The sequence below is a fragment of the Haliotis cracherodii genome, unplaced genomic scaffold (genome assembly GCF_022045235.1).
Source record: "Haliotis cracherodii isolate W230 unplaced genomic scaffold, xgHalCrac1.p SCAF_5, whole genome shotgun sequence".
In the NCBI taxonomy this organism is placed as follows: Eukaryota; Metazoa; Mollusca; class Gastropoda; order Lepetellida; family Haliotidae; genus Haliotis; species Haliotis cracherodii.
The window spans coordinates 54,299,592-54,324,267 of NW_027266308.1; the positions used below are offsets into that span (position 1 = coordinate 54,299,592).

Sequence of the window (24,676 nt, forward strand, 5' to 3'; positions counted from 1 at the left end):
AGGAGCAGGGTTTCGTTGAGATTGCCTGGCTGTACTACTTTGCTGCAGTTTGTGGTAAAACCAGCAGCATGTACCTGTCTGCCAACTGGACACCAGTCTGGTGGTTTGAATGCTGCAAGATTCCATGCTATCTCCAGATTAAATACCCTGCATGAGCTGCCCAGTTATTTCAGACAGAATTGGCAACAATTCTCAATTTGAGCAAACGGATCATTGCAGACTCATTACTTGACTCTTCCCAAAATGAGTACAGTGTTACTGGCAAGATGTTGAATAAGACTGAAACGTATGTAGAAATTCAAACTCATTGTCTAAGCAAAACTTAATAATGGTTTGAATTAATACTCAATACAATGTATAAATAGATAACACACTAAGGCTAGAAGCTGATAGAAAAACAAGCCTTCCCTGAAGGACAAGAATACAAAGTTAGCAAAGAAAATAACACACAATGCCCTAGTACCAGTAGCCCCGAGAGAGAGGGTCTGCATGGTTTCCACACCATAGGTATCGATTAGCGTCAGAATAAGTTATAAAGTTACACACATCATTGTCATGCAACTGCTCCATGGAACAGCACTGTGAGGGATATGATGTCGGGGAGTTGGGGAAACCTTGCCGTTATTGGTAAAACAAACGATAATTTCGAAATACCAGACAACCTGGATCAAACTAACAGAAGTCTGTCACAAAACCTTTCAGTTGTTTACAAAGATATACAAACAGTCGGGTTCAAACATTGTCAAATATGTAATTACATTTTCAAATGAATATCATTTCCAAATGTAAATTCATTTTATAGCCATGTCCTCTGTGACAATAGAAAAGTATGAAATGTTGACATGTGACGTATTGCTGGATCACCATCACAAGCTCCTGTCTGCACTCAGGGCACCCGGCAGAACTAGGAACATGAGATGAAACACTACAAAATTCATCTATGATTGTTTTTGCAAAACAAATCTAATTCTACTCTTCATGTACAATTATCAATTCATCTGGATGAAACACTATGGAGTTGATGAACTATGCATTTTTAATCTTTAAAAATAATGGTGATGAGAAAGATTAACTGGTCAGACGATGAACATGTTCCTAGTTCCAGATGGCACAAAATGTCGAGTTTGTTCGCTAAATGTTTTTTCAAATGTCGGATGACAATTGCCAGGTTTGCCCACCGAACTGGAGCTTGTTAAGTCACATAATGAAGGCATGTCCATCTGCCAACACTGGATTTGTCTTAAACTTCACAGCAAACAAATCACCATTAATCTGTAACAGTCTGTTGGTGTGTCCTCTGCTGCCGTCAAAAAGAATTGTTTCTCAAACATGTGGTCGTCATGATGAACAACCATATTGTCCTCTTGAAGTCCCTGCCATACAGTGATGGGACCCATGTTCATCGGTTGTGTGCTGGCACAGCGTTGATTGGGTTCAAGCGGACATTGTTGGGGGTCCCCGATGACAGGTTGTTGGGGGACACATTGTTACGGGAAACATTATTGGGGGACATGTTGTTGCTTGCTCTCTCAAATATAGGTTTGGAAGCAATCATCTCTACATCAGACCTATCATAGTCACTGTAATCATTTTTATCTGAATAGTTGGCGACAAGCCCATTCAACTTACATTCTTGCTTGATAGCAGCAATGTTTATTGGTATGAATGGACATCTGGCCGCATGTCTTGGGCGCAGGATTTCCTTGCAGAGTCGGCGAGAGATTCTGGTTAGCGGTGTGGTGACAAGACAGAAGGCGGCTCGGGTCTTCATGACAGGTCGAGGGCTACCTGACCTGATAGCCAATCCATGAGCTGTTGCCAGGTGCCGCGCCAAGTGTGCCTTCAATTTGAAGTCCTGCATTAAAGTCAGGTCATTCAATCACAAACTGCTCACAAGCATCATGCAATGAACAACAACATGTACTGTGGCCAACATCATTAGGGACAGGTAAGTTCTAACAACCCTTACTCATGTACTTGGACTGTCGCCTGGCAACAGGCATTAATCATAGTAACAGCAACTGTTTTCACTTAAGATCAATTAAATTTGACAGAGGGTTATTGACTTCAAGTATATACAAGCATAATGATCTATCTATCATAGTTTATCCGTAATAGTTTACATTCTGCTGGCAATAGTACACGATACAACATCAATTTTACAAGCTTGGGGCAATCACAAATTACTTCATCTTTTAGCCTCTATCAAAGAGTATGTCCAGGAGCCGATGGTGGGGGAAAAAAGAAATTTGTTTCTTAACCCCACAATTACAAAAAGAAAATTTAAAAAATAATTTCGAAAACCTGTATTGCTAGAAATGCAATACATGTAGTCAAAAAATTCAATCATATGTCTTCGACAAAAAGAAACAATTTAAGGGAGAGAATATATCATTATATACAAGGGTTATTTGATACAACTACACATGGGACAACATAAACTACAAATAGGGAACTAGTTCCATTTTTAGATAATGCTAATTATCAGCCCCAAGGAAAGTCTCTCTAACTCTTTGTGGACGTAAATTAATCATGAGTACACAATGCTACTTACAAAGTGGTCAAATGTAACAAATGTCAATTTGGGATAACACTTTCTTAGTAAAGTACAGATTCTCGTACTTTTAGGGGGGATGAGTCCTGTCCAGGATTCGAACCTACACTGCCAGAGTAAGGCACCTAATCGCCAGCACACAAAGTCAGCGATTGGTCGGTTAGATTAGGTACCTCACTCTGGCAGTGCGGGTTCGAATCCCGGACGGGACCCAACCCCCCAAAAACATACGAGAATCTGTACTTAAATAAGAAAGTGTTCCCAAATTGACATTTGTGTCATTTAATCAGCTGAACTATAAGAACTGACATGAATGCACACTGCAAGCCAATAATACAACACACAGGCATGAAACTCTGTCTCAATCATAACATGACAATGTCACAACCCTGAACCTCTTCAGCAACAAAGTATATACACTCTGTCTCAATCATAACATGACAATGTCATAACCCTGAACCTCTTCAGCAACAAAGTATATACACTCTGTCTCAATCATAACATGACAATGTCATAACCCTGAACCTCTTCAGCAACAAAGTATATACACTCTGTCTCAATCATAACATGACAATGTCATAACCCGGAACATCTTCAGCAACAAAGTATATATAAGCCACTCGACCACTTGCCAGACACAGCTGGTCATATGTCAACTGTATCCCTTTGAAAAGTGGACATTTTACATTTTGATAGTTTTCTAAATGGTATATTTTGTACATGTAATCATTATTCTAGGTCATTTCTCTTGATCACTCAACTTGAACAATAACCATCAAACAAATTTTTATCATTGCTGTTGAAAACTTTATTTTAACAAAGGTGTCTGTCCTTTAGAGAATACATGGTCATAAATAAAACTGTCATGTAAAGACAGTTTATTAATGAGCAAGGTGTCTAAAGATAAGAAACAATTTAATTTTCTTAGCCCCAGATATCAGAAATATTAATATTCATCAATAACCAGTTACCTGACATGTCTGTATCTAACCTAGGCCTGTTGCACAAAACAATCTTGGCTACACAACGATCGTAAGCCTATGTTAAAGTATGAGAGTTATGATCATCTTTGTGCTTAGACAGCTTTGTGGTATGAAGCTTAATTGCTATTGACTGAACACTGGACCTTAGGGAATTAAATCAGGACATCGTAAGGATTTCATGCTATTCTAGAAACACAGGCCTCCTATCACTATGCATACTCAAACAACTCCATCTATTCAGGTCCGTATTCAAAGTTTTCACAACACTACTGTCCACAAACACAACAACCAACTCTCTAAACCTGAACATTTCAACACTTCTGAAACTATACACACCAAAACACATCAAACTGACCACTACACATACCAACACTGAAACTTACCTTGCCGCAACCAGAGATAGTGCATCGGTGGCTTCGAATGGCATTCATCTGTGCAACCCTCTCTGTAATAGGAACAATAATGATGAACTGTCGCCCTTCACGCGTCCTTCCTACACCTACCATGACACTACTCCAACTTACAATGGACAGTCTCACCTAATGCATTACCCTGTCTGGTATGCTATTGTAAAAACTACGTACAATTTATATTTGGTATGCTCAACACTATTTCTTACAATGTCATGAAATATGCTGTAAGCCAATGCTAAATACAGAGAAAGAAGTGATTTACAATACTTATCATGCAACTTCCACCAAACAATTCCGCTTTGAAAATCTATTTCTACCAAATACTTGGCATTCATCATCATTGGATTTTTTACAACACCTCAAAAAAAAAAAAAAAATTGCATAAAGTTTATGGAGCTTTAATACAAAGAGGTTGGCAGGGCTATTGTCAGCATCACTTTGCCACATGTGACCATGATAAAATTTGGAGTCCCAGGCGAATTCCATGCTTCTGTGATTGTGGGGAAAAAATGCAAAAGTATTAATTAACTGTGATGTACAAAGTAGAGTGGACAAAAGACAATTTTGTTAGCAGTGCTTAAATGACAACAGAATTTTGTAGGAAGTCATATGGCATATAAAACATATAATGAAACCTGATAACTATGGTGATTACTGTCTGAAAGTAAAGGACATGGATATTACAATAACAGAAAACACCACATTTTTTGTACTGAAATGTTTTTCAACTTTTATGAAGAGGAATTCTTTCAGTTTTTCTCAAAAACTTCACACACTTTTTCCACAGAATTCGCTAGGGACTGACCTTGGCAAGTCATAAAGAATTATATGATGATGTAATGGTTACTCTGGGTGGACAATAATTGTGATGGCAGATAGCTCTGCTGATTGGCTGGACATGTTCATAAGTTTAGTTTTCCAAAGCTGAAGTTAAAAACATGTGTTAGGCAGCAGTCTAGACGTATAGATATTGTTAAAAAAAATAATGAGAAATAGTATTTCATTCCATGATGAAGAAAGCATCTACAAAATAAGCACCATCAAAAATATATCTACAGTGACTCAAAAAGCCATTCACATACAATAATGCAAGCATTGCAAAATGTAATGGTAATTGTCTCAATGCCAGGCAACATATCTGAACACCTCAGTAACTTGTATCCTGGCTCTGTCAACTTAACCAATGAAAACATGTGTTATATAAGGTGTATGTCTAACCTTGTCTTTGATTGGGTGCAGGTCTCTCACCATCTGCAGGCAGACAGACAGGAAGTGAGTACAAGCAATTAAACAAGAAAGAAATCAAAGCTGTATCACTTGCATAATGCTACCAACAGAAAACACTGACATGCAACAACATTGATAATATACCGACTTTTGATAATGCAAACATAAATGCCAGTGCTGAAATACCGACCTAACCAGAACTTCTACTTCCTTTTAAAAATACAAACCCTATTGCTAAAAGATAAACCTGACCGTTGAGGTTTTCAAAGTTGATGGTACCTGTTGAAAATTAACAGGTTAGGAAATTTGAAGCTTTTTACAGGTTTTGAAAATTAAAATGTGCCGCTGCCAAATTTCTGACTATTTTCCAAGTTCTGAGAGTATCTCTTTCAAACAAATAATTTCTTGAGTCAGCACAATCATGTCTGAACTTGTAACCTCTGGGTCACCAAGACAATCCATCGTTCGCCAATGTGTGCAAAGATCCATGCTCTAAAGGTACAATGAGACACAATCAGCCCGATCACTAAGGTCAGGAACATACCAGCCACTGGTTGAGAGCAAGAATATGAACCCACTCTGACCTGACCTGTAAATCCTAAATTCATTTTGTACTTTGTAATTCACATGGTTCAACTGAAATGCATCTTTGAGTCGCCACATTCCATCAACTACTGTCAAGTACTGTTATATCAAAAGTTCAGCCTTCCATTATTCTTCCACCACATTCTCAGAGGCATACTTTGTCTAGTATTACACAAGCAAAAAGCAGCAAATCACCACCAAGCAGCATCTTACTCAAATTGTCATGCATCAAATAAAAAGGCATATTAAAAATCTATTTAAAAATTAAAACAAAAATCCTACTGGCTAAACAATAAATTACATTAATTCCACCATCAACCGCATATCCAACCAGACAACACCCTTGAGAGTAAACAAAATACATGTAGTGAGAGTCCGAGGGGGCAATTTGAATAAATTTGAATACCAGTGGGTAAACTATCTCCATAGTTGTTAGTACCTAGCCGCGTAGGCATCTTGAGGCCGCCATACTTCTTCCAATAGGACCAGCAGCATGAACAGAGGCGACACTGAAGGTGGGAGGGGCCCCACGAGTACCACTGGCTAGAGTGGGCAGCTGAAACAAACAGGGTGTGATCATGTAGAGGTGAACCGATACATTGGTGTACTGTGAGTGAGAGAGTAAGTTGGGTTTAACGCCGCTTTTAACAGTATTCCAGTTATATCACGGCAGGTCACCTTAATGTGGGAGGAAAGTCCGAAGTGCTGCAGGTCTCAGACGTTTACTACTTCGGTGAAACCCACGAGCACGGGTATGGTGCTGACAAACCTAGAAACATAATCAGGGCGAACCGGGATTCGAACCCACAACCATTGGTTTCTGGCGTGCCCAAGGGACGCAACTCTGCAAAGCGAATCGCTGCGCCTTAGATGACTGGGCCACCCATGCCCCCCATTGGTGTACCGGTGCATCGTGAGTTTTCAAGTGACAATACATGATACATTCTTTTCTGTATAGATACAAGACGATACCCTTGCTAAAATAAATTACTTGCTACTCATTTAATGATCCCCAGCGTTTCTGTCAGACAAATGTCGCAAAATGTGTTGTGATTAGCATTTCAAGTTCACTCCTAAATATTGCTGCTACAAACATGTGTCTACAGCCAGCTTTTCCTTTCAAACTGCTCTGAAATATTCATAGTCAAGAGGTTTCCAAGTGATTTGACATAAATATGCGAAGCGCGATACATATCGTATCATGAGCTATGTATCGTGATGCACTTCATGTCAGGACCTTGCCTTATTGTTTCATCCCTAGGATCATGATGTCTTGCCATTGCCAGTTGCAGTACCGTTTGTTAATGGTGGTTGCAACTACCACCAAACCTATGACATACAAGGAATGGATTGTGAGCAAGTCTGGTTCTACACCACTCTCTTGTTCCAGCCACACCATGGCAAGGGACACCAAAGAAATGCTGAACCAATGTGTGGAATCAACATTGCTCTTTGGAGTGAGCAAGAGGTTGATTTGGTTTTACACCGCTTTTTAGCAATGTTCCAGCAAAATCACAGACAGGGAAATAGGCTTCACACATTGTCGCCATATGGGGAATCAAACCCAGGCCTGTGGCTACCCCATCACTGCTCTCTGGAGTAATGAACTTGAACGCTTGAAATACTGGGCTACCCAAATGCCCTAAAGTAAGGAATGTCCACAGCAGATTATACCTCTGCAATGAAATATTTTCCCTCACCTCAGTAGCGAATGTTCTGATAATGATAATTTACAATATGAGTAAACAAATAACATATGATGACATTCTACTTGAAGAATCATTTCTACCACACATATGAACATGGTGAATCTGTGCATTAAAAACACTATATGAAGAAACATGTTTGAACTGGCGTCACGAGTAAGAGGCATGTGTTACTGACTGTAGCAGCTCTCGCAGGCTCTCCCGGACACCTGGCCATCAGCGCCATTCATCTTGTTGGACAGAGCTGCTGGGTTGGGTTTATTGCTGAAAAAGTACAACAATCAATTACAGTCTTGACAAGCATGGGGATTGAGCAGGCTTAATGCTGAGTCAGCAATATTACAGACACTTTAATCTGGAACATTAATAGGTCAAACAAATGAAAAAGATAAACACCTTAATCCACAATGGTTAATTTTTCACAAATACTCTCAAATCAAAGCTAAAGGTAGAACAATGACTATTACATCAATACTCACAGGTTTGGAATATAAAATCAATACTAACTAGTTGGGAATATCATGTCAATACTCACTAGTTGTGAATATCATATCAATACTCACTAGTTGGGAATATCATATCAATACTCACTAGTTGGGAATATCATATCAATACTCACTAGTTGGGAATATCATATCAATACTCACTAGTTGGGAATATCAAATCAATACTCACTAGTTGGGAATATCAAATCAATACTCACTAGTTGGGAATATCATATCAATACTCACTAGTTGGGAATATCATATAAATACTCACTAGTTGGGAATATCATATCAATACTCACTAGTTGGGAATGTAAACCTGCTTTAGTTTACTCTCAGCTTCAGCAGCTTTTATTCTTTTCTAAAACAGAAAAAACCCAACATGTTTTCAAATACCTTTTTCATCACATTCTCAAGAGGAATGTTATATACTTGTAGACAGCAAATTTCCTATGAAAGATTAATTTGTAAATATTATTCATACCATCACTATTCAGTAAAAGTCAAAACTAAGATCAGGGGAGATAACTCTGTCAACCTTCAGGTCTTGTGAGTTTCTAGCCTTTGTTATTTTCCAACTTTTGTTGATGAAGGTGTAAATATGTACTCCGAAACGTTGTGTTCCTCATAATAAAGAAGTTGACATCCATATATTCTCTTCCTTCTGTCAACCTTATTTAACTGTTATTGTCACTTGATAAATGTCTCACCTGTTGCACATATCTATCTGTTGTTTTCCACATATAATAGTACTCTATAATACTTTTCAGTGACTTCCATGGTAGCTGGAAAAAGAAAATAACATCAAGTGAGCACAGAATAAAACAAGTCAGACAAACTGTGAAACCATCCGCTAATATACCTGTGTTGACAATTTTTTGCAGCCTGTAAAAAGCACCATGTTATAATCACATGGGAAATTTACAGATACATTTAAAGCAAGATGATGATTCTACTTCAAGTCAACAAAACGATCAAAAAGGAATACTTACAAAATCTTGTCGAATATCATTGAAGTCTTTGCCATATTTGTCTAATGCCTCCTCGAAGAGGTTTGCCTCGGAGGCAGACCACTCCTCCATCTCGTCGCGGCATAGGACTGGGCCTCCCTCTGGCACAAGGCTGGCAACTGCTTTTGCCAAGTCATAATTGTGTTTGTGTAACGTGCACATTGCATGAAACTGTACAAAGAAAAGAAAGAATTCTTTAAAATTGTGCTCATTCTACTTTTATTTTTTGTTTGTTGTTTAACGCCGCACTCAGCAATATTCCAGCTATATGGCGGCGGTTTGTAAATAATCGAGTCGGGGCCAGACAATCCAGTGACTGTCATCATGAGCATCTATCCATGCAATTTGGATCAATGACACGCATCAACCAAGTCAGCAAGCCTGGCCACCCGATCCCAATAGTCGCATCTTACAACAAGCATAGTCGCCTTATGGCAAGGATGGGTTGCTGAAACCCTAGTCTACCCCAGATCTTCACTGGTCTCTACTTCTATAAAGATACCAACTCTTGGTAGGAATATTTTGAGTAACTAATTTCTGGCAGATGTCACGTGAATAGTATTCAGTACTCCAACATTAACAGCTTCATTCCAAATAAATATAAACATAATCACACATTCTATGAGTGGGTTGTTCCCAGTAAGAAAAATAACAGTATCCCTATCAAAAGCTGGGTAGGAAACATGCAGTGACATATTCAACCAACATATGTTCAAATTGCATAATGTTCTAAGCATTTCAGGAATAGCACATGGATGTAACAATATGAATATACAGACTATAGTTGTGTACAAGGGAAGTAACTCACGAGTGTGATGTCCCTGGACGCAGCAGCTGCACTCATGTGTAGACTAGGTTGGCGAACTGTGCTGGTGCAGTCCAGAGCTCTTGCAAATGTACCCACTGACCTGTAATAGTGATGAAGAATGAGCCAATTTGAAAAGGGAGGGAGTGCCATTGAGCAAGCAAATCTGCGCAAAGAAGCAACAATATCAGTGATCTTGCTGGGAACAAATGGCATTTTAGTCAAATCTAAATATTTGTTATATTTGTATACTTATCCTGTATTGTTACAATTTGAGGATTTTAACAACTGAATTATTTTATATTATTACAAATTGGGATAAGCAGAAGTAACATCTACCTTAATCATTTAAAACATGCTATTGTGTATACAAAATGCTGAGTGCATCATAGACAAAAAAAGCAAGAAAGGGATGTGACACTTGAATGAATATGTAACAGATGAATCGATGTACAAAGTTCAACACACCTCACTGGTATTTTGAGTAAGACAATCAAAGAACCCATCATTCCCTGGCAGGGATGAACCATAAGTGACAAGTATCACTGCTGAATAGCATACCTGGAAATAATGTTAAACTGATCTACTTCTTTTTCTGCTAATCCATTTTCAGGCTGCCATATTAAATCTTCAAGATCAGCTATGACACGACCATCTTTTTCACCTGAAAACAACAGTAATCTGAATTAAAATTCTGTATTATTCCTGTTGTTAACACGCACTGACACAGGAAGTACATCAACAACTGAGTTTTTATCTTGCATGTAGAAACTACAATGACGCAAGTCATGATGAGATCATGCAGTGATCAAGACAGAAAATTAAAATTAGCTTGTTAAAAATATAAATAAACTGCCATTGCATTGCATATATCTGTCACAGCCAGGTAACAACAGCTTGCAAACTAGGCCAGACAAAACCAATGTCACAATTGTAAGCAAATATTTTGTTGGTTTGTCTAACACTACATTTAGCAATATTCCAGTTATATGACGTCAGTCGGTAAATAATCAAGTCTCCATCAGACCATCCAGTGATTGACATCATGAGCATCGATACACACAATTGGGATATGATGACATGCATCAACCAAGTCGGCGAGCGTGACCACCTTATCATGTTAGTGGCCTCTTACAACAAGCATAGTCGCCTTTTACGGCAAACATGGGTTGCTGAAGATCTATTCTTCCCCAGATCTTCAGGGGTCAGTTAGCAATAATCCATGATGTTGGGACAAGATGACACCCAGTCAGGATGCAACTAACAATTGTTTTTCTGACAGTACTGATTGCTGATGAAGACACACTGACACACAACAGCCAGGTGGTGCAATGCAAGCACCCAATGCCCACTCTCATCACAGACTTGTGGTACTGGGGGCCTAGTTTGCCCCGACATTAATTACATCTCATTGATGAAAGCGAACAGCATTAAGGACAAACTTTCCCAGCCTTATACATCTAATGGGCAGGTTACAAACTGACAATTGAGGATGAAAAAGACATGATTTGTGTTGCTGTTGAATATCTGGAAGTACCTACCTTCTTTTAATAATGGTGTAATTTCTGCCTGAAACTTGGAGCCCACTCGGATTTCCCCCTTGTCTGCTAAGAGGGTTTTCTGCTGTGGGTCGTAGACTAGTGAGTAGAAAAAGGTATCCTGGAAAGAAACGAAGAAAGTCAGAGAAGAGTATATACGAGGTTAAACATGTGGCAGTAGAAAACATAATGGTTTGTTAATCATTAAATTATTATACATTTATATACTAAACTTATCCACGTACTAGTATCTGCTCAAATGTGACAATGACCAGTGACCACAATACTGTCAGTGTTGTGTTGTCTTTGAAGAAATCTATGCATATATGATACGATATGTTCTTATCAATATTTTAAGGGTCAGGGTATGTAAATGCATATGACTGCATATTTATAAATATTCAATTCTAGTGACCATGAATAACAAATTCAATTCATGAATGGATACAGTTCGATTCACCGAATACGCGAGTGAAATCGGAACAGCCCTAATGAAAAGCCAGTGGTATTAACAGAGGAGATACTACGACAGGGGCCGTCAGAAACCACCACCTAATAGCGTCTCATTTATCAGGATGGACATTATTCATATCTACATATACACAATACAGAGCAGTATAACCCACTCTAAAGTAATGCATATCTTAAACAAAGTACAGAAAGGCGGTAAGTAAATGTGGCTGAATGCAACAGTCAGAAATATTCTAGACTCATCGAGGCGGTCTGTAAATATTGAATCTGGACCATACAAACCAATGGCTGATATAATGAGCAACATCCTACAACATACGATGACATGCAGTCAACAAAGTAACCAAGCCTGACTTCCCTACTCATCTTGTATCCATTCCTAACACAGGACAAAGGTGTACGCTGGATTGTGTATATATCAGTGTAAGATATGAAACAAATCACTCTTACAATCTGACAACCTGGAGAACTTCCTGATTACATCATAAGGAAAAAGATCATAGACGATACACCACACAGGCTACTTCCCTGTAAATACCAGGAGGGCTGGATGGGGACTTACTAAATAGCTAAGGTCTGAATCTACTCACTTCTTTATTCAAGTATGAAAGCAGGGACTCTGTCTCATTGAGTAGTGTGACAACACACTTCCCTCGTATGTGTGTGGCTGGCAGGGTCTCCACCTGCCGCGACAGGAACAACTCTCGGTGCTTCAGCTGGTGCCTCTGCTTCTCGGTCACCTGGGACTTGTCGTTCTTCTCAGATTTTTCTGAATTCTCGGACTTGTTGTCGGTCTTATCTGAGGATGTCTCCATTGATCCTTCTGTTGGTAGCTGCTGCTCTGACCCCGTCTGTTTCTCTGTCTGCTTGTCAGACGGTTTCTCTGGCTGTTTTTCGGACTGTTTTTCAGGCTGTTTTTCAGACTGTTTTTCGGACTGTTTTTCAGGCTGTTTTTCAGACTGTTTTTCAGGCTGTTTTTCAGGCTGTTTTTCAGACTGTTTTTCAGACTGTTTGTCGGACTGTTTCTCAGACTGTTTCTCAGACTGTTTCTCAGACTGTTTGTCCTGCTGCTGTTCCTCAGTTGGCTGTGGTGACTGCTGTGGCGGCAGTGGCGGGGGTGACTCCTCCTCCTCTTCATCTCCCACATCCATATCAACTGTAACAAGTCATGGGTGATATCAACAACATGGATAAAAAGTGAGGGCAAGTCTGAAAAAAATATTGCATTGCATTCATTTAAGGTGGACATAACTAAGATATACTCAATACCAAATATGAAAAATACCCAACAGTGATGGACACTTGGTAAAAGAGTCAAATCACGGCAATGTCAGCTTGGAATCAAGCCTGAAATCATGCATGTCTCAGACTTTTACCACTTTGGTGAAACCCAAAAGCACAAGTAAGGTGTAGACAAACCTAGAAACATAATATGGGATATGAGCAAAAAAGTGTCTGTCATAGGGGTTGTCCTCCATGCCCCCTGATCAGTGGCAATGTGTTTGTTGTTGAACAGTGAACTCAGCAATATTCCATCTATATGACAGCAGCCTGTAAATAATCATTTCTGGACCAGACAATCCTGTAATTGATGTTATGATCTATGCCACCTGGATACATTGACATGCCTTTTTTCAGTGTGTCTGACAACCAGTTCCATTAACTCACTTCTTACAACCAGCATAGGTTGACAGGTTCCCATTCTAACCCCGTAAGCCAACGTGTTCCCAATGTGGTTGCCTCTAACGACTAGCAATGGGGTGCCTGGGACATATGATCAGTTATCAGTATGAACATACATGGAAACAGTCAACATTATTATTGAAATGCTTCATACAAAACTTGAGCCATTAAGGGACTTTCCACAGCTAAAAGTAAACACCAGTGTCATAATATTTATAGATCGAATCGCAGACCAAACTTTTACTAAATCAGCATCAACATGAGAGAAAAATGTAATTGTAATATATTCATTAAGAGCAGAGTTAACAGTGGTTGCCAAAGTGTGCTAGGTTCAGGTATTTTGTTGGCTGGTAAAAATTCCTATAAATTCTGATGTAAATCATTTCAGTAGAAACCTAAATCAGGAGGTCCCTTGGAATACTAGAACTAGTAGAAGCTGAACGAATATTCAACATCGATTAATTCTGGTTAAAGTCAAGCGAGTAAACCAATATTATACCAAAGATACCACCATGTCTGTATCACTTATTCATGAAATACTGTAGCTAACAATACATATGGCTGTATGGAACATGGAAATTGTCATACAAAAATGACACAAGATATTGTATCAATTGTGATATGTACAGAGAGGTACACCGATTGTGACATCACAAAAACATAGTGTTAACAGTGATTTATGGATTACAACATCTTTATGCGATACTTCGGTACAAGTGCATGTCATGGGATGTCATGATATCAATGCATCAATAATTTTTTTAAATATCGATGCAGTATCGATACAAATTGCAAATACTCTATTAATAACTCACTGCCAGAGAAAGCTATATATTTTATTTTATAATTTTAAACATTTAATGTATCGGTTCACATTTAGCATTAAATTGGTCACATAGGTAAATTTTATCTGTACATACACAATAATTAATGTTATTAATCAATATTTCGTGATACTTTTGAGTCTATGTAACAATACTAAATTTTACAATCAATAACACACCTATTACCATTTTCTTCCTTGCTCTACCAATTCCAAAATTCAAATAAATACCAACCAATCAAATCATTATGTTTGGCTTGTTAGCTATGAAGAAACCTTCATGATACAGATAACATTTGACCGGTGAAGTTGGTTGTGCTTTTGGGGTTAAATGTTTCAGGCGAGGTGTTATGAGAGCAACAAGAGGGGTAACATCAAGTCAATCTAAGATAACAGACACCAGTTCATAGGCGGTTGGGAGCATGTAGACAGGTTTGTAAAGGTCACATACATTAACACACATGTACAGTATCTCACATCCTCAACAACCTGGTTTGAGACAACCATACTCCTGAAATAATTCCCAGGCAGCAAGAATAAAATGTTTCCATGGGCTTCAGAATTGTATATATTTCAGAACTGAAACAGTGGTTATAATCTTCAACCATGGTATTTGGGTGGGTGACTTTGGGTTCATGCTGCTTTTAGCAATATTCCAGCAGTATCACAGCAGGGAACACCAGAAATGGACTCCATACATGGAAGCCATGTGGAGATTGACCCCAGCCTGATAACGAAACACTTCAACCACAACTATCCAATGATAGGATCTGATTCATCTAATCACGTTTCTCAGGTGACAAGTTTAAATATTTGGATCAAATATATTGCTCAATAAATGGCCTATGTCTCCCATACTATCTAGTCATACACAGAGAGTATAGTATTACAGATATTACACCTTTCTGAGCAAACATTAATCCACTACTGGGACAATTAACATGCATTATCTAATATAAAATAAACAAGAAAACAGCGTTATCACTACCCCTGCCATGGGGCACATCAGAATTGTATTTATTCATATAGTAGTGAACAAAAGCTCTTAAAAAAAAAGTCCTATAAAGCCTTAAGAAGAGATTTGCACTAAAGCCGCTTTATGTCTGATTATATGTGAAATTAATACACACAAAAGGCCCCTTTCCTGGAAAAAATAACTTGTATAATACTTGAAATACTTTAAACAAGAGTCATCAGAAAGATGACATATCCCCCCGGCAGCTGTCTGTAAAGTAACCATAAGTAGATGTGCAATTCTGTATGTATTGAGTCAAGAGTTGAATGTTCTTGAAGAAGCATACATTGTTTACCCAGAAAAGATCCACCATGGTCGCATCCATATAAAATGGAAAGTAAAACAAGTGTGTTTCTGTGGGACTTTTTTATGCTAACAAATGACAAATTACAAGAAACAACAACTAAACAAGCGTATAGTCAACGAAGTCATCTATATCCCCCGCCCATTTGAACTTGTTATGGTCCTAAACCAGGTAACTGACCCAACATTTGTCTTAGCCAATGTCAAAATAGCTGCAATGGAAATTCTAAAATAAACATTTCTAAAACTCCTTTTTATCAAATAGCACCAGTTCAGTATGTGCTTTATATATAGACATGCAATATTTGGCAAGGAAATATTTAACAGTTTATTTGTTATACTCCATAAGTGAACCCACCCTATATCAAAACTTAAATCCAACTTGTTGCCATGTGAACGTAAAAAATAAAGATTTCTAATTTTCCTAAATAGCAAAAGGCACAACTTCAGTATGTGACTGATAGATTTGCCAAGTTTCGATCAAATACACTGAATTGTTTTCGAGTTCTGCCCCGGAAAAGGAAATGATTACGGACAGACGGACTGGCTGATCGCTATATCCCCCCGCATTATATGCCAGGGGGATAAATATTAATTAAACCGACCAATTTTCAACTCAGTCATGACAAGTATCTCTTAGATTCATGTTACTTCGGTAGTTTCTGACAAAACATTGCCCACACATTATGCACTCAGTTGAAAAGCAAGGAGCAAGGGCCATAACTCTGTAATATACAAATTTGCAACACCAATTTTTGAATTCATTTGAGATTATGTCCAGGTACATATGTAACTCTTTTCCTATATTCCCTGCCCCACTTCGTGCCTGGGAATAAAAATTGTAAGAGACATCTGTTTTATCATTAAAAGAGCTGATCATTTTATCCTTATACAACCCATGATAAAGCTATAAGTCCAACATGGTTTCACAAATCACACATTGTTTTTTTCAGAAGGAAGATACTTCTACACAATTTGCTTGAGCCTCAAAGGCAAACAACAATCCTGTATTTTGCTGAACTGTTTCCGTAAAAATTCACTGTTAATGAGCAGAGGTTTCATTCCACGTAGCACCATCCTAAATCTTAAGCAATTCCATTTAAAACTTAAAAAAGAAGAAGAAACATTGCCTGCCACAAATGTCTCAAGAAAAGAATTCAAATTCCTTAAATAATTAATTATTTAAACAAATATCCTCCACCAAAACTAAATCTTGCTATCAATTTGGCTCTTTGCCCATTTCACGTGAGCACAAACTGAACTGATGAGTATTGCAAGCCACATCCAACAATGACTATGAGTGATGTCGCCGTGACCTTCATCTCTGTACTAATCAGTGTAATACACGAGGGCCCCATCAGAGACGAGCATCATGGGAAGGAATTTCTCCTACACTGTATTGATTCAACAAAACTGCATGAATAACTCCTAAGCAATCTGCATTTAAATATGCCTGCTAATATCTATCTGGTCTGATATGAGGATAATCACTAATCATCTGCAGTATCTTGAAACATTCATTCATCTTTTTCTCCAAAAATCTGTGATGTTCTTTTGCTTCTTGAAACACAAAATTTGCCGCCAGAAAATAAATGGGCTCTTGAAGAATCTCTATCACCAATCATGTTGGTCGGATATTTCACCAGTTTTATTAGTGTGCTTGATGTCCACATCTCCTTCAAGATTTAAAATCCCGTACCAGCTTTTATTCTGTGTGAAAATGAAAAAAGAAGAAGCTTTCTTAAATCTCTTAATACTTTAAGCCTTACATAACAATTTCTATTCATGAATATTCAAATTTACTTTCGAAAACTTGAATTAAAGATCACATATTTATTGGGTCAATATGTCGATTGATATCACAGATACGCAAACGTCTCCGACCCTGAAGGTCTTTGTTTAATGACGAACTGGGGACACAATGGGCATGTCACATGACCTCTGACCTGTCCCTGGACTACTGACATGTTTGTTCATGTACGATCACAACTAAACAAACAGAGCAAAGTACACTGGGCTTTCCTTTGATACAACAAAACTTAGTGATCAAATTAATCTCATATTAGGAAACATTTCAAAGGGGACAATAAGTGAACTGAAACCAGAGTGAATCATCATCATCATCATCATCATCATCATCATGATGTGTTTATCTCAAACACTTTTACAGAGAAAGGAGAATACAGCCAGTGTTTTATGTTCAAGAAATGTACACCATTGGAAACTAAAGTCACTGACACACACAAGCTTGGTGATAATGATAACTCGCAGTTTGTGCCAAATACAATTGAGCCTGCTTGCAAAATCTGTATTTTTGTGTCATTTCTGCAGATTTTAGTGATAATATGTATATGGACTATGATCATCTGTTCTCACTTGGTAGGGAAAATAGGTTTTTTTACACTTGGTCTTTGGCACAAGTAACTGTTAAAAGGCATTGTTATGACATAATCATGTTAACATAGACTATATGTACTATCAATAAAGGTGCTATCCATAATGAATTGTGAACATTTGTGAAATCTTGTCAGAATCACAGACAACTGACCTTGCACTATTCAAATTACCAAAGTCTGTCAATGAGAATCACTGTCAATGCCAAACAGCATAGTCAGACAAATATAAGTATACGTTCTCACATGACTGTTATTGTTCTTTCTTTCTAACGTGCAGTGACCCTAAGATTATGCAAATTGCTTTACAAAACATACATTTAATACATAAATTTAACACTATTCATTTATAAAACAACAATGGATATTAGTACAACAACCAAAATGTAACATGTAACTATGACGATGAACAATAAACTATCGCATGAAACAACAATGATGAACATACAGCCCAGCTTGAATCTGGAGAAACAGCAGAACTGTCAAAAAATAAAAAATAAATTGGGTGGGCTTGAAGGTCAACTGCTCGTGTAACACAACATACAAACGCTCCTGCGTCGTCTTCGTTGTTGTCGTGCTGTCACACGCTTCCTTCTCTGGCCTGTTAATGAAGACAGACAAGATACCAGTTGTAACTCAGAGATGATACCTTATATGTACACATTCCAACACTAAACATGTCAGAAGCTCTTCAGTATAAGCTGTTAGTTACATTACTTGGTTGATGGTTCTCATCGTATCACAACAGTGTGGATCGATGCTCATGACGTTAATCACTGGACTGTCTGGTCCAGAGTCGATTATTTACAGACTGACGTCATACAGCTGGAATATTGCCCAGTGTGGCGTCAAACAACAAACAAACTGTTACATTAATTCCTTTATCATATAGTCCTTGTGGCACTGGATATGCATACTGTGAAAATCGTCTTCATAAACTTTGATCAAATGAACTTTCCATACAGGATTATAAATTCACCATCACAGGTAGAAGAATTATTTCCTTGAACGACTTCACATAATACAGCTTCCCTGACAGACATAAATATCTTGTTTTGTGATAAGGGCCGAAAATACAATTTGTTCTGAAAACATTTGTCTACCGATTAACTTTTCCTGAATTTCACCAATCTTAATTTTCCCACATGAACCACAATTCAAGCTACATGTATTTGCAGAATTTACATCACTATGACATTCGGCTGATCATAGTGAGGTGTAATTACACAACTTACTCAACACCAATCACCATTTCACTCAAGGCAATACTAAAAAGTTTATTTGTAATATTTAAGGCCACATCAGTGGTAGAAATTAACCAAATCATTTACTTTCTCAAAAAGCCTGAAATTTTACAACCCCCCCAGGGTACCTTTAACATTTAACAAACTGACTGTGACTAATGGGTGAGTGTAACTTTCGATCAGATATCCTTGCAAATGTATAGAAACTTAAGGTCACATATATAGAAACTGTACCCAGGGAATTTTTGTATATAAATAATCAGGAAATGCAGCTTCCTGTAGGCCAGGCCCATAACCTGGACAACGTTACGTGTGGATAAGAATTACCAAACTTCTCTCATGTTCACAGTACTGATGATGTCAGTGTGAAAACCTTTGAATCAGTTTGCCTGTGCTTGTTATTGGAATCATCTCAGACCATGTTGGTCTCGATATACAGACTATTATCAGCAGAGTGGAGACAAAGAAAATTTTACTTGTTGCCATTATCTGCAGACAAGTGAAATATTGTCTTTAACAAGTACCAAATAACATATGAGTGAATTTGGCTGGATGATGATTTGAAGGTGTTATTTGCGGTTATTTTGCCACTTGAAACCCACAAGCACAGGTATGGTGCTGGCAAACCTAGAAACATGGGATTCAAACCTACAATCATAGGTTTCTAGCAAAAATAAACATCTAAAAATAAGCATGCTTAAGAGACGCAAATTGCATCGCCTTAGACAACTGGGCCACCCATTACCCCAAAGCTCACTGTGCACTCTAGCATCAGGAAAGCATAGTGATGTCAGATGGATGAAGTCTAATCTGAAATATTCACTAGCCTGCAGGGATAACATCAAAAACAAACACATCTAACATGCCATTACTTTTTCATTAGCACACAAGAAAACTGACTCAGGTGGAGTCAACCGATTCATGGCAAAATCACTGCGACAATCCTATCAGGACCCTAGCAACCATCCATCAAATGGTATGGAATGGAAGAACAGGTGACTGCTATCAGACCATGTCAGGGCTGTCACAGCCTGGTCATTGTGTAAGCACCTCAAGATGACAGCAATAAGGCTTTGCCTGGCATTAACATACTTGCCTTGGAGAACCTAAACAGGGCCTCAGCAATCAGGCCATGCCAGGCTCTCACACAATGGCCAATGAGAAAGCACCAAAACAGGGCCCCAACAATCATGCTCTGCTTGTCAATAACCAACAATGTACCTCGAGAGGGCCTCATGTCTGGCCCTCACTGAGGCCAAAGAAGGGACACCTCAAGAGGGCCTCATCAGTTAGGCCACGGATAGCTTTTACGATCAATGAGGATGTACCTCAAAAGGGCCTCGTCAATGAGGCCTGTACAAGAGTTTCACACTGTGGCCAAGGAAGGAGCACCTCAAGAGGGCCTCATCAATCAGGCCATGCATGACTCTCAATCACACCCTAGCAGGGAGTACAACATCTGGGCAGGCAGGTACCCCAGGGTTGTCACTCCCTTGTGTAGCCTGTCTTTGTGTGGGACCAGCTGTCCCTGCTTGCTGGACTGCCGCCAACCCAGCCTCACCACACTGCACCATAGCACCCAGGCCTTTGTGTTGTCTCTCGTTCTGCTCAATTGATTTCAATACACGCCACTGATTTCTCCCATGTTCCACTGACAGAGCTGACATAGTCAATCATTTCCATCCCATACTTGAAAATCATCTTATAATTGTACATATTTACTCAGGTGCTCAATTTCAATTTTTAGTAACACCATCCCAATCCAACATCAGTGACGGTAACAGGACTATTTTTTTCCTTGGGGGGGAATGAAGCTGGTTTTAAGATGGACTCTGCTGGAGTATAGTCAGCCCCCTAGAAAGTCCAGGTCATCCAGCTCCAGCCATGCCAGGTGTATCCCCCCAAAAGACCCACCCAAGCTGTGGTAGTATTAGCCTACTGTGACCCACATGCATCAGTAACAGCAGGAAGGTCAGACGCGCTCTCCCTCACTCATGTCCCAGGCAGACAGCTGATGCTTTAGTAGGTCAGAAGACAGACAGCAGCCATTACAGACATTAGTCCCCATTACCAGTCTTCATATCAGTGCACAGACATATCATGGAGAAATCAACTGCAGAGAGGTGGCTAGCGTTCCATCGTAATTGACTCCTATCAATGTGCATTACCATAATGTCAATGCTATTTTAAGCATATGGAAAATGGAATAAAAGTATAAATGGAAGATCTTCGAGATGTTGAGTATCATGATTTCCTCCAGTCCTTTACCTCCTAGAATTGGGCAACCAAGCAATGAATGCTTCCGATGAACTAAAACATGATTATCATACATATCGTATATAAATGAAATGTTATCAGACATTGATTCTCAATGGTGTCAATTTAATCCTTTTATCTATTCAATTATTCAAAGTTAAGCAATGGGTTGGAACAAAGTAGTTTGTGCAGATCCTTAGCCATGTAATAACACAAAACTTCCTGTTACTCTTGACAATGCACACAATTTTGCAGTCTTATCTAGTGTTGGAATATAACCCGTATCAATGGGTCCAGGTGTTGAAGCTAACCAGGAAAATCTAGCACTGTCCTAGGCTGAAACGTGATATAAAATACATCACCCTGACAGCTTGAGAATCCATTAGGTTTCACTATACCCTCAAGCCTAGGTAAAGCTGGTTTTCGAGCTGATGCTTCCTTGCAATGACAAGCAATTCCTTTCAAAATTCATCAATATCTATCAAATGGAATTATATTTCTTTGACATCAGAGATGACAACCCAAACATTGTGACAAAAATTGGATAAATAAATTCACAAAATTATTGTAAAAATCTAAGGATTTAAAAAAAATCTGACTTTAAAATCATTGTTTTAAAGAAAAAGGAAACCAAGAACTAAAACAATTTGTCAAGTACTTAATCCCATTGATAAAAAATGATTGATCTGTCACAACGCAAAGAACAGATACTGAAGGTTCTGCCTCATTTCAGCCTACTAGGAAGAATATCGTCACCTAAGCAAAAGTGCCACCTAATAATAGTAATGATGTAATTTCCCCCATTGATCCTTCCTAACACTGCACTACATTCGCTAATCAATCTTACCCACATAGACTCACATATCGCAGTCACCACACGTTACTACTGTCAGATACACCTTGGCACCACATAGTAGGCCAACCAGAGTCCAGCTTCAAAAACAACTGGGACATGTGTCTGTTAAATCTGATCTACAATGGTCACAAACCAGTCGCAGATAATGAATGTGTTCAACTAAAATCAATATTATCTTCAGTTCTGTTCAGGAAATTAAGTTCCAAAAAGCAGTAAACTGGTGGCGTGGCTGCTGAATCAATACCTATGTAACTCGGCGAGGACTAGTCTGTGGTTGTCAAAGACAGACCAGCAGGCCCTGTATTGTTCAACATGTAGGATGTGATGTGAGTTGGGTTTAACGCCGCTTTTAACAGTATTCCAGTTATATCACGGCGTGTCCGCTTCATGTGGGAGGAAAGCCCGAAGGTCTCGGACCTTCACTTTCACTTCGGTGAAACCCATGAGCACGGGTATGGTGCTGACAAACCTAGGAACATAATCGGGGCGAATCAGAATTCGAACTCACAATCATAGGTTTCTGGCGTGCCCAAGGGACGCAACTCTGCACAGCGAATCGCGGCGCCTTAGACGACTGGGCCACCCGTGCACCTCAACATGTAAAAGCCAGGTCAGCACATGAGTGAGTGAGTGAGTTTTGTTTACAGAGTGTTTTCACTTTTCTCACAGAGGTTCAGCTTTATGTTGGGGGATAGCTTGAAGTGATGCAGATGTTAAGACTTTTACCACTTCTGTGGCAAAATCTATAACTAGTATGAGCATGGATATGGTGCTGACAAACCTAGGAACATAAATGGGGCAAATATGAGATTCAAACCCACCATCTAGATTCCGGCACGCCTATATTAGAGCACTTAGACAACTCGGACATCCATGCCCCCCAAAACATGATGGTAACAACTTGAAATGTGGTTGTAGGGTTTCAGGAGATAAATGATAAGAATCTCATCTAAAACAGCTCTGGCCCGCTAAAAACATGTTTGTTTGTTGTTTAACGCTAAACTCAGAAACTTTCCAGCTATATGACAGCGGTTTGTAAATAATTAAGTCTGGACCAGACAATCCAGTGATTGACATCATGAGAATCAATCCACGCAATTGGGATACGGTGATTGGCGTCAACCAAGTCAGCGAGACTGACCACCTGATCCCGTTAGTTGCCTCTTACGACAAGCATAGTCATCACATGTAGAACTCCCAATGACATATCATCCTAAGTCAGGGTATGAAATTTGTATTTATTTTCACTTGCCAATAAAAAAATGACTTCAGCGGAATTGCCATCTACGTAATGTGAAAGTGGTAGTCCACAAATACATGTCGCCAGTCCTTCCTGAAATTTACAGGTCTCTTATTAGCAGACTTTTGTTTATTTTGAAACATATAAATACTTTCAAAACATTTTGAGAAAAATTTGATAATGTCACTAAATATGATACCATGACTTCAGATGAGCACCTTATTGTATGTTACCGTCAGCATTGACATTAATATGCTGAAGTTCATGCAATCTCATTAAAATCAGATACAGCTTAACAAACATCTGAGGACATCCAATTAGGGTTCACGTCAGAACGACCTTTCGCGAACTTTGACCGATCAATCAAATGACTGACAAGAACTCGACATTAGCCAATCAGAAAGCAGCTTTCTTGAGCTTTAAGACACTAGTTTCAAACTGGCGACTACTCTTTGAAACATATTTTGACGTATTCTCGATTAAAATTTTTAAAACTGATAAAAAGAACATTCTGGAATGGCTCATAGATGGCCTATATTGTGTGGATATAATCATAAAACCTGTAACTGTCGTTCGGAATATCCTCGGTTAAATATTTCAAGGTTGTACAATTAGAAAACACATTCCGTGTGTGATTTTCATGATCTGTTAAGCGACACTCTGATTGGTTGGATGAAAGATCATTCTGACGTGACCCGTAATGGGATGTCCTCAGATCTTTGTTTAGCCGTAGCGTAAAACTAAGATCTGATTTTAATGAGATTGAAGTTCATGTAAGGTTAGAAGGTACTGCATACAAACATTGACAATCTCTAAAAGTATTTACAAATCAATGACAAAGAGGAGACCTTTACCTCCCAAGGTGATCACTGATTCAGAGTTACACTTTCATACAGGTTCATGTTGTAGGACATGGGTGGATTGTCGTCCCAAATGGATCAAAGATGGTTTCCAAATTAATTAAATATATTGCGGAATGTCCTTTTAAAATTTACAAAATCATGAAAATGACCTAATGCATTTGCTCCCAGGAAAAACACAGGTCCTCCATGTCCTATCCACAAGTCAGCAGCAGTCAAGCTATGT

At 38.7% G+C, this 24,676-nt stretch overlaps 1 protein-coding gene across 9 annotated transcripts in view; it reads right to left on the reverse strand.

The window, feature by feature from the left end:
- LOC139443981 (metastasis-associated protein MTA3-like) overlaps window positions 1-24,676 on the reverse strand; it is a 50,974-nt gene that overhangs the window by 10,868 nt on the left and 15,430 nt on the right. For 3 of the 9 annotated variants that reach the window (XM_071224873.1, XM_071224874.1, XM_071224868.1), the window contains 12 exons: window positions 12,368-12,933; window positions 11,310-11,427; window positions 10,330-10,432; window positions 9,772-9,871; window positions 8,946-9,134; window positions 8,664-8,738; window positions 8,256-8,314; window positions 7,647-7,732; window positions 6,169-6,318; window positions 5,169-5,201; window positions 3,921-3,982; window positions 1,630-1,855 (listed from right to left, as the gene is read on the reverse strand). In XM_071224873.1, the coding sequence (XP_071080974.1) occupies window positions 1,630-1,855; window positions 3,921-3,982; window positions 5,169-5,201; window positions 6,169-6,318; window positions 7,647-7,732; window positions 8,256-8,314; window positions 8,664-8,738; window positions 8,946-9,134; window positions 9,772-9,871; window positions 10,330-10,432; window positions 11,310-11,427; window positions 12,368-12,933 (1,767 nt within the window). The remainder of the gene's footprint in view (window positions 1-1,629; window positions 1,856-3,920; window positions 3,983-5,168; window positions 5,202-6,168; window positions 6,319-7,646; window positions 7,733-8,255; window positions 8,315-8,663; window positions 8,739-8,945; window positions 9,135-9,771; window positions 9,872-10,329; window positions 10,433-11,309; window positions 11,428-12,367; window positions 12,934-24,676) is intronic. The other 6 variants (XM_071224870.1, XM_071224869.1, XM_071224876.1 and 3 more) reach the window with 6 other exon arrangements.